The 10,645-nt window shown below is 51.3% G+C and overlaps 1 protein-coding gene and 1 pseudogene across 1 annotated transcript; both read left to right on the forward strand.

The window, feature by feature from the left end:
- Positions 1-305: 305 nt before the first annotated feature.
- On the forward strand, positions 306-1,489 carry LOC147965428 (uncharacterized; annotated as a pseudogene).
- Positions 1,490-1,941: 452 nt separating this feature from the next.
- LOC147965429 (uncharacterized) lies at positions 1,942-3,192 on the forward strand. Its single transcript, XM_087530454.1, has one exon. The coding sequence runs from the start codon at positions 1,942-1,944 to the stop codon at positions 3,190-3,192; it is 1,251 nt and encodes a 416-aa protein (XP_087386580.1).
- Positions 3,193-10,645: the final 7,453 nt, after the last annotated feature.

Below are 10,645 nucleotides of genomic sequence, written 5' to 3' on the forward strand. Positions count from 1 at the left end.
AGCAAGTCATGCTTCACTAGAGTGGCTTACAATGGGTCATCCATGATTTCATGTTATAGCGGGTTGAGTTTATCCCTCAAATTGAGTACTGAAAGTAGACATATATAATAGAAGAAGTGCAATCAACGATGAGTACACGGAGTAACTTGCAGAATTTGGGGTTACAAATGTATGCTGCTAAGTGCTGACTCATAGGAGTACTAATATTTTTTTCTTTGACAGCTAGAGGTACTAAGACTTCTTTTGCGACTTTGGTACACCTGATAACACACATGATATGGGCGATGCCTAAGGCGGCACGGGCGATGCCCGCGGCGATCGCCGCGATCCGGACGCCGGCGTCCGTCGCTTCTGGCGATGGGCACGTCGGGGGTAGGTTCTGGGCTCTCGCAGACCCTGACGATGAGGATGACGACGACGGGGACTGCTCCGGCGATTCGTCGGAGGGGTACTCGCCTACACCATCGGATGTGATTTGTGAGGCATTCAATCCCGGGTATTCGGAGGAGGAAGTGGCTACGATTGTGGAGGGTGTCGTGTCGATTGATGATCCGACGTGGCAAGGTCTGCATCCTGAGGACAAGGTGGAGGTGGTTCGCCGGATTGTTCATCGGAGGACGGCGGCTTCCGCGATCCGGCCATGGAAAGGCCCACTACCTAAGGTACGTCTTCCGAACTTGACTATTTTCAATCTGATTCGGCCGGAATCTTGGACTACGGTAACAAAAAGAAAGCTTTCTCGCCGGGCACAGGCTCGATCGGCGCCGGAGGTGACCGCGGCAGCACCGCTGGCGGTCACGGCATCCCAGATCAGAGCGGCTCGCCAGGAGCATTTGAATTCGCTCCTGGGCCAAGAGGAGGGGCGTTCCGTTGGTGGGCCGCTGGGTGTCTCTGGGCCGGGGTCTATTGGGTATGTGGCCCAGACAGAACTAGTTCTTGAGCACATCGAGAGGGACGAGGCATGCAATGCGTCACGATCGTCGTTACCGCCTCCATTGTAGCGCCCTAGGGTTCTACGTCGGACGCCGACGCTACGGTTTCGTTCCACGAGGGATGGCCGGGCTCGGCGCATTCCGCCTCTCGGGGCCATGGCGGGGCGCGGCGGGCCGCCGGTGCCCGCAAAGGCTTCATCTGGCGGCGGGGGGGGGGGGGGGGGGACGGCGGTGGTGCGCCGCCGCCGGGTGTTGGCAGCGGCCGGGCCGCTCCGCCCCTGCCCGTGCATGGCGCCGGTCGAGGAGGGGTGCCGCCCTTGTCTGCGGGTCGGGGTACCGGTGCTCCTGGTGGTGCGGCCACTACGACGACAGGTCGCGGCGTTGGCGTGCAGCCCGGGGTTCGGCCGTCGGCGCCTAGCTCGGTAGCTCTGGCTGTGGGGCGTGGCGCTGCTCCGCCGAGGCCTCCGACTCCTACAGCTGTGGGGCATGGAGCTGCTCCGCCGAGGCCGCCGATGCATAATGGCCCTCGGCCGGTTGGACAAGTCAATGGCCCTTAGCCGGTTGCCCAGGCCACTAATGCCGGTGTGCAGCCTCGTGCCACGCCGCCGCCTCACTATGTGGCAAGGCCGACGCAAAAGCACTCGGGACCTGCGCAGATGAGACAAGACATGGTGGCTGGAGAGTCTACTGATCCGCTTCGGGGACAGTGGGGGGACAATGGCCATGATGCTTATGGGGATGGTCAACACCGTGGATCGTCATCTACGGGAGGTGGTCGTGGTTATGCTGGCAGAGTGATGGTTTCGCTGAGAGGCCGTTCCTTGGCCCTCCGGGCGGTTTTGTCGAGGGTGCTTCAGGGCCGGATTACCGGCAGAGAGGTGGCTACCGTGGTCACCGTGGTGGTCGTGGTCGATTCCGCAGACAGCCTCCGCCGCCGGCCGTTGTGGACCATCAGGCTACCGAGGTGGTGGCCGAGCCCGCTCAGGTGACCGCACTGCCTAGCCAGGCTATGGAGGTAGTGACGGCTTTGGCCAATGTGGATGTTTCTATGACTAGTGCTTCAGCTGACACAGGCAACAGGAGAGAGTCTGAGAGGGCGTCCAAGTGGGCGCGTAAGAAGGAGAAGATGCTATGCTATCGATGTGGTGAGAAGGGTCACTTCATTGCTGAGTGCGTGGCTGAGTTATGTGATACGTGTGGTAAGCCAGCGCATGCCACGGGGGATTGCCTGCTTCTGCTTGATCAGGCTCCGGCTCTTACAATGTATGGAGTATATTGTGCTGAGCTGATGTTCTTTGAGTCCCCGACTGCGAGAGAGATTCCAGTAGAGACGCAGAGCCTGACTATTGGAATTGTGAAAGCTACCCAGGGAGCGGTTTCTGAGGCTCAGATTGTGCAGAGGCTTCAGGAACTGGCTCTAGGTGATTTTCAGTGGGAGCTTGTCCACATCGAGGAGAGTGTGTTCAGGGTTGACTTCCCATCGGTAGAGGACTTGCAGCGGTTGTTGAGCTTTGGGTTGTGCAAGGTCCCCGACACTAAATGCATTTTAGAGTTTCACGAGTGGAAGAAAGTGGAGCCTAAGGGAAAGCTCCTCACTCAGGTGTGGCTGCGGTTTTCTGGGGCACCCTCTGAGCCTCTGACGGATGCTCGAGTTGTGGCTAGTCTGGGTATTATGGTTGGCAAAACTGAGAAAGTGGATATGGCATTCACCCGCGCCCATGGGGTGGCCCGACTGCTGGTGAGTGTTCTGGACATCGAGTTCATCCCGGATGTGGTTAACTGGACTTATAGGGGAGATGTGTTTCCTCTTGAGATTGAGTTTGAGGATTCAGAGTTGTTTGCTGAGGCGGTTAATGGGGATGATGTGGATAAGCACGAGGGTGACGACAATGCGGGTGCTAGGGAGGATCCGACTGATGAGGCTGGACGAGAGAGGTCCAACGGATCGGGACCAGTTGCTCAGTTACCCGAGACTGGGCCCGGGGTAGAGCCGGCCCCATCTCCGTCGGTGCCGAAGAGTACTTTGCGGTTTGGATCATTTGAGCCCGCGTCTGCCCCTCCTAGGCTTTGGAGTGACCGGGTGGATTCTGATGATGCTTTCGAGTGCTCGCTCCCGATGTTGGATTTTGAGACTGCTGTTCATCCCGCGGTGGGTGACTGTGTGACGGCACACTCAGTGACGATCTTGGAGGGGGGTGGGGACGTGGAGCCTCAGGTGGTTTCGCTCCTACTAGTGCCCCCTGTGGTCACGTGCCGATAGATGTCGACTGCTTCGGAGGATATGCCTAGGGGGGAGTTCGGGGCAGGTGGCCACGACTTCTTCTCCCCCTATCCTGGCGCCGGCGACGCCGGCCGCACCGTCGACGGCCGGCCTTGGGGGACACCGTCTGGGGCAGGTGGCCCCGGTTCCTCCCCCTTCGGCAGCGGCTAGTGAGGCCATATCTCCAGTGGTGCTGGGTGGGGGTCTGGGGCAGGTGGCCTCGGTCCTTCCTTCTCCTTTGGCAGTCGGGACGGCGACGCCCTTAGGTTTGAGGGTTGGGGCGGGGGGGGGGGGGGTGTTCTGGCAGGCGGCGCCCGTGCCTCCCTCCCCCGGCTTTCCGTCCGTGCGCCTTGGGAGCCCTCCGCCGCCTCCTCCGAGTGGCACTACTCGGGAGGAGGTCATTGCCTTTGGTGGGATCCCCGACATGGTCTCTGCGGGGCGACGGATGAGTTCTCGTCTCCAGGACCACCCGGAGGTTGATGACATGCAGTAGAGGTGTGCTATGAGGGCGGCCAAGCTTCGTGACATTGATGTCACTACTGGTATGTCTGTCAACTTGTCCAATTCTATTTTGCATTTTTCTAAGGATGAGATTATAAATAATGCAAACCAATTAGGAGTTTCGCTAGGGAGTACTAATAGTGAAATCTCCAACTCAGTAAATGATCTCCTTGATTTGGAAGCGGGACGCGCTTTAGAAACTATTCGAAACCTAGCAGCAGTACGACCTATGAATGATGCTGAGATTGATGCATTGGGGGTAAGAGTACTCGATAATTTTTGTGCGGATCTTGCACCATCCACTATTGAATCCGAGGAGGAGGAGGTTATCCTAGAGGATGTAGTGGATAAACTACCAGAGCCCAATTATGAGGACCGGATGGAGGACCATAGTAAACCCAGGCGTAAGTGGAAGTGGAAGGTTTATCCCGCGCCCGTGGTTCGTAGGAGTGCTAGGATTCGGACGGCCAAAAAATTTCATGATGACATATGAAAGGAATCTTTTGGAATAGCAGAGGTCTGAAGGACTTGGCTAAAAGAAGGTTTCTTGCTGAGCATCATTAGATTTCATTGCTCTCTCGGAAAATGGTAGGGATAATTTTGCGCCACAGTTTCTTAACACGTTATCAGGGGGTGTCGAGTTTGATTGGCATTGCCTTCCTCAGCGAGGAAGATCCGGTGGGATCCTTCTTGGAGTGAGATGCGATTCACTAGAAGTCCGAAGTGTAGTGATGGGTGACTTCATGGTTAAATTTCGGGTTAGGTCCAAAGCTGATGGGTTTAATTGGGCTCTGGTGGCGGTTTATGGTGCCGCACAACCCGAGTTTAAACCAGAGTTTTTGGCAGACTTGGTTCGAATTTGCGGTTCCGAGCAGCTCCCAATTTTGGTTGGGGGTGATTTCAACATCATTAGGAGGAGAGAGGAAAAGAATAATGATAATTTTGATGGCAGATGGTTGTTTATGTTTAACACCATCATTGAAAGCTTGGATCTAAGAGAGATAGAGCTTTCTGGTCGAAAATTTACCTGGGCCAACGCTTTGCCAAATCCGACATACGAGAAGTTGGATCGAGTCCTTGCAAGCGTCCATTGGGAACAGAAGTTCCCTCTCGTAACGGTTCAGGCTCTCTCGCGCGGAATATCGGATCACACACCTTTATTCGTGGACTTAGGTGAGCCAAACCACGTGGGAAACAAAACACCTTCTCTTTTTGTAACGCCCCATATGTAACCTGCCATATTTGTATTCCAACTCTTGCCATTTCCGGCACTAAGTTATGAGATTCCTTGTTGTTGGGTTTTTGTCTTCGTGTTGCTTTTGTCTTTGTCATGCATCTCATATCATGTCATCATGTGCATCACATTTGCATACGTGTTCGTCCCATGCATCCGAGCATTTTCCCCGTTGTCCGTTTTGCATTCCGACGCTCCTATGTCCTCCGGTGTCCCCTTTTACCTCTTTTCGTGTGTGGGTGTTAAACGTTCTCGGATTGGACCAAGACTTGCCAAGCGGCCTTGGTTTACTACCGGTAGACTGCATTTCAAGTTTCGTGCCATTTGGACTTCGTTTGATACTCCAACGGTTAACCGAGGAACCGTAAAGGCCTCGTGTGTGTTGCAGCCCAACACCCCTCCAAAGTGGCCCAAAACCCACCTAAACCCCCTCCATCATCCCGGCCATTCGATCACGATCGCATGGCCGCAAACCATGCTTAATTTGGAGCCTCCTAACTCCCTCTACCTATAAAAAGGCATCTCCCCTCGAAAAATCCCGGGTAAAACCCTAACCTAATCCCCTCTCCGCCTCTGGACGAAGCTCCCCACCGACGGACGTGTCTGCCGCCGCCGCCCGACCAGTCGCACGCCGCCATGTGGGCTGCGCCCGCTTCCCCCGCGCCAGCGCACGCCGGCCCGCCGGGGCCCAGGCGGGGCCCTCCTGGCCTGAAGCCGCCGCCACCCGCCCGCGCGCGCCTCCTCCTCGTCGTCGCACCGTCCGGTCGCCGCTCCGCCGCCCGAGCGCGTCGCCGTCCGCCTCCGCCGCCTCCGCCATCCGTCGTATCCTCTCCGCACACCGTCGACCCCGACCGCCGCCAGGGGCAGCGCCGCGCCGCCCCGACGTCGGATCCGGCGATCCCCGCTCCGGCGACCCCTTCCGCTCGAAGATCCGGTGAGTTCGTCAACTTCGGCGAGGATCCGTTCAACCTCGTTTTGCGTGCCGCTCGATCCAGATCTGGATGAACCCTAGCCGGGTTGAGTTTTCCCCTAAGTTCCAGTAATGTTTAGCATTTTTCATCGCATCATAACTTTGCATCCGTGGCTCCGTTTTGGGCGTGTAGCATATGAAATTGTTCGTCTCGATGAGTACTTCATTCCATTCCATTGCATCATGTTCTTTTGAGCTCATCTTGATGCCCTAAATGCTGTTGCAAGAGTGTTATGCAATGTTAGTTTCAGTTTCTTAGCAGAGATTTGGACATTTGTCATTTTTGCCATGATTAATGTGTGCCTCCTATGAACTTGAGCCCTACATGTGTTTTGAAGTATGCCATGTCATCTTTACAGGGGTGTATGCCATGTATTTTTGTGATCTTTGTGGTGACTATCACAAGCATGCAAAGTAGCTCTCGTGATGTTGCTGATTTCAGGGACTTAGAAATCTTCTAAGTCTTTTCCCTGATAATATTTTTATGCCATGTATTCTTGTTGCTACAGAGTGATCCATGCCTCTTTTGATCATGTTCAGTAAGGATGATTTTGAGATAATGTTGTGATCTATCCATCCATGTCTTTGTTTGCAACTATGGAGCACCCTAGCATGACTCAATCTTGCTCTACTTTTGCTATAAAATGTTCCTGATAGATTGTTTACATGTTAAGCAATTTTGCCGAGGTTGTTGTAGTTGATCCATGCATGCTATGAGGTTGTTCTTGCCATGTTTAGCTTCTATGCCATGTCTACTTGCTTGGTGTATGCTTAGTTTTTCATGCAATGCCTTGTGGTGAGTGCATCGAGCTCGTAAGTATGCCTACGTGAATCTGTTTTGCCATGTTCCAGTTTTCTGCTAAGTCTGAATCTGTTTACGAAACTTGCTATGTTCCCATGGTTGCCATTGTATTTTCTGATCCCTTTTGGCTCATGGTCAGTAAGGTACGTTTGTTATATGCTTTGTGTAGTTTCATTCCATGGCTTGCTTTGCCATGATATTTTCCTGTAGCATATTGTTATCTTGCTCTAAACATTGCTTCCCGATGATTAAATTCCTGCCATGTTGCTATTTTCACTAAGTCTGTAACCTGATATCTTTTGCACTTTTGCCATGCTTGTTTGAACCTGCTATTGTGTGAATTAGCCGTAGCTCAGTGTTCATATTTTGTCAAGCATCTTGAGTGGATCACTGTCATGTGCTTTGTTGTTATGTTAGAGTGCAGTAGCTTGTTCTTGATGCATTTAGATGGCCTCATGTTGTTAATCGCAGGTTTGCGCCATTATTGTTTTGCTTGCCATTTGCAATCCGTGCATCTGATTCCGGTGATCTTTATATCAATTTCGACCGAAATCAACTCATCTTTCCAGCGGCACTCTTGGTTTTCCAAGTTGAGGCCAGGTTCAATCTTTCCTTTCCGAAGCATGCATATGCATTTCATATCACGTCCCGCATATCATGCCATGTTTTGCATCATGTTGCTTGTGCTTTGCGCCATGGTTGATTGTGGTTCCCTTTGCTTGTGTTCTTGCTTTGGGTAGAGCCGGGAGACGAGTACGTGATCGAGGAACCCGTTGAGAATGTTTACGAGGATCAAGCTAACGTCAACTCGGAGAACTTTGCAGGCAAGATGACCATACCCTCGAAATCACTTCTATCTTTGCTTGCTAGATGCTCGCTCTTTTTCTATGCCCATGCTACGATACCTACCACTTGCTCCCATATTGCCATGTCAAACCTCTAACCCACCTTGTCCTAGCAAACCGTTGTTTGGCTATGTTACCGCTTTGCTCAGCCCCTCTTATAGCGTTGCTAGTTGCAGGTGAAGTTTGGAGCTTGTTCCTTGTTGGAACATGTTTATTGTTGGGATATCATTATTATATCTTGTTTACTTTAATGCATCTATACACTTGGTAAAGGATGGAAGGCTCAACCTTATGCATGGTGTTTTGTTCCACTCTTGCCGCCCTAGTTTCCGTCATACCGGTGTTATATTCCTTGATTTTGCATTCCTTACATGGTTGGGTTATAATGGGAACCCCTTGACAGTTCGCCTTGAATAAAACTCCTCCTGCAAGGCCCAACATTGGTTTTACCTTTTGCCACTCAGCCTTTTCCCCTTGGGTTTCGCGGACTCAAGGGTCATCTTTATTTTAAACCCCCGGGCCAGTGCTCCTCTCAGTGTTGGTTCAACTTGTCAGCCGCCGGTGGCCACCAGGGCAACTCTGGGCTGGCCTACCAGAAGTTTGGACAATTTGGTGTGCCCTGAGAACGAGATATGTGCAGCTCCTACCAGGATTTGTCGGCACATTCAGGTGGCTTTGCTGGTTTAGTTTTACCATTGTCGAGATGTCTTGTAACCGGGATTCCGAGTCTGATCGGATTGTCTTGGGAGAAGGAATATCCTTCGTTGACCATGAGAGCTTGTGATGGGCTAAGTTGGGACACCCCTGCAGGGATTTGAACTTTCGAAAGCCATGCCCGCAGTTATGGGCAAATGGAAATTTGTTAATGTCCGGTTGTAGAAAACCTAAAACTTAACTTAATTAAAATGAATCAACAGAGTGTGTAGCCGTGATGGTATCTTTTCAGCGGAGTCCGGGAAGGAAACACGGTCTCGTGTTATGCTTGATCGTAGGTTGTTCTAGGATCACTTCTTGATCATAGTTTCTCGATCGTGCCTTGCCTTCCCTTCTCGTTCTCATTTGCGTAGTTTAGCCACCATATATGCTAGTGCTTGCTGCAGCTCCACCTCATACCTTTTACCTTACCTAAAGCTTAAATAGTCTTGATCGCGAGGGCGTGAGATTGCTGAGTCCCCGTGACTCACAGATTACTTCCAAAACCAGATGCAGGGACCGATGATACCGCTCCAGGAGATGCGAATGAGCTCAAGTGGGAGTTCGATGAGGACTTAGGACGATACTACGTTTCCTTCGCAGACGATCAGTAGTGGAGCCCAGTTGGGTCGATCGGGGACATTACCATTTGGGGTTGTCTTTATTTTTGTTCCGTAGTCGGACCTTGATTCTATCTGGATGATTGTAATGATATATTTATGCATTGTGTGACGTGGCGATTGTAAGCCAACTATGTACCTCTTTCCTTATTCAGTACATGGCTTGTGTAAAGATTACCCCTCTTGCGACATTGCCTACAATGCGGTTATGCCTCTAAGTCGTGCCCCGACACGTGGGAGATATAGCCGCATCATGGGTGTTACAAGTTGGTAATCAGAGACTTCCCCGACTTAGGAGCCCCCTGCTTGATCGAATCGCTGGTGTTGTTGAGTCTAGAAAAATGTTTTGAGTCATTTAGGATTATATATATCGGAGAGTAGGATTCTTTTTACTCCTCAGTCCCTTCGTCGCTCTGGTAAGGCATCCTAACGTAGAGTTTTGACTCTTCTCTTCTCAAATTTCACTAATTTTTTTAGGATCACGCGGGTATCTTGGAATCGTTCCGATGGTTTTGTGACGAGAACATTGTTCTTGGTGCCTCCTGACACTTAGGGGTTGTGGCAGTGTCCCGGGGAGTTGAGCTTCGAGGTGTTGTCGTCACAATTTTATCGTTGCAATTCTGGAATACCTGAGTTTTGCCGACATCGAAAATCTCTTTTATGCAGTTGTTGGTGAGATAACCTCGACGCCACCCAGTACTGGGGCGGGAGTTTGGGAGTATTGCCATAGCTCGTATAACAGATGCTTTTCAAAGGTTGAGGTAAACGATTTCCGAAGGTTTCTTGGTTAAGTGTTGAAGGATGGATACAGCTGGATGTAGGATTTGCTAGCTTTGGGTGAGATATTATGCTTCCCCTGTATCCCCAACACCTGATTGCATAATCGGGAAAATTTCGGGAGTTTCATAGGTGGGAATTCATGTAGCTCTAGTATTTCTTCCACAGATATTTGGTTTGTGATTGGGAAATCCTCACCAAGTATTTGTTCTTGTCCGTACCTTGTTGTTTTATTCATCTACCTCTATCTAAGTGGCTTCTCAATTATGGAAGTGTGACCATTTAATTTGGAATGCATTCGTTCATTCTTGTTTGAATGTTAAGACTATATGTTGCAATTTCAATCCATTTGATTCAGCTTGAATACATGTCTGTCAAGATGCTAACGGATGTCACCCTCTTCAGGATGGCTCCTCCAACGCGTCAGAATCCTGAACCGCCACCACCACCTCCACCTCCGGAGGCATGTCAAGCTGTGATGGCCGCTACCAATGCCAACACACAGATGCTCATGCAACTCTGGCAAGAGCGCAACCAAGGAAATCAAGGCCATGGCAACAATCAAAATCAGTTTGCTACACTCAACCAGTTCCTTGCAAACCAGCCAAAGACCTTCAGTAACTGTGTCGAGGCAACATACGCTGATGATTGGCTCGTGGATATCTGCAAGCATTTCGAGTGCAGCAACGTCAGGCCTAAGGACTTTGTCAAGTTTGCCTCGTTCCAACTCAAAGACCAAGCTGCAGAATGGTATCAGCAATACAAAGATTCCAGAGGAGGTTGTGTGATTACCTGGGATGAATTCCGTCAAGACTTCAAAGCTCACCACATTCCTCAGAGTGTTGTTGAGAGCAAGCGTGATGAGTTCCGCAATCTGAAGCAAGGCAGCTTGTCTGTTTACCAGTATAACATCATGTTCCAGAAGCTCGCTCGTTTCTCCAAGCAAGACGTCCCTGACGAGAAGAGCATGATTTATCAGTTCAGAGGTGGCCTCAGAGAAGATCTCCAACT

The sequence above is a fragment of the Triticum urartu genome, chromosome 6A, assembly GCF_056163025.1.
Source record: "Triticum urartu cultivar PI428250 chromosome 6A, HENAU_Tu73, whole genome shotgun sequence".
Classification (NCBI taxonomy): Eukaryota; Viridiplantae; Streptophyta; class Magnoliopsida; order Poales; family Poaceae; genus Triticum; species Triticum urartu.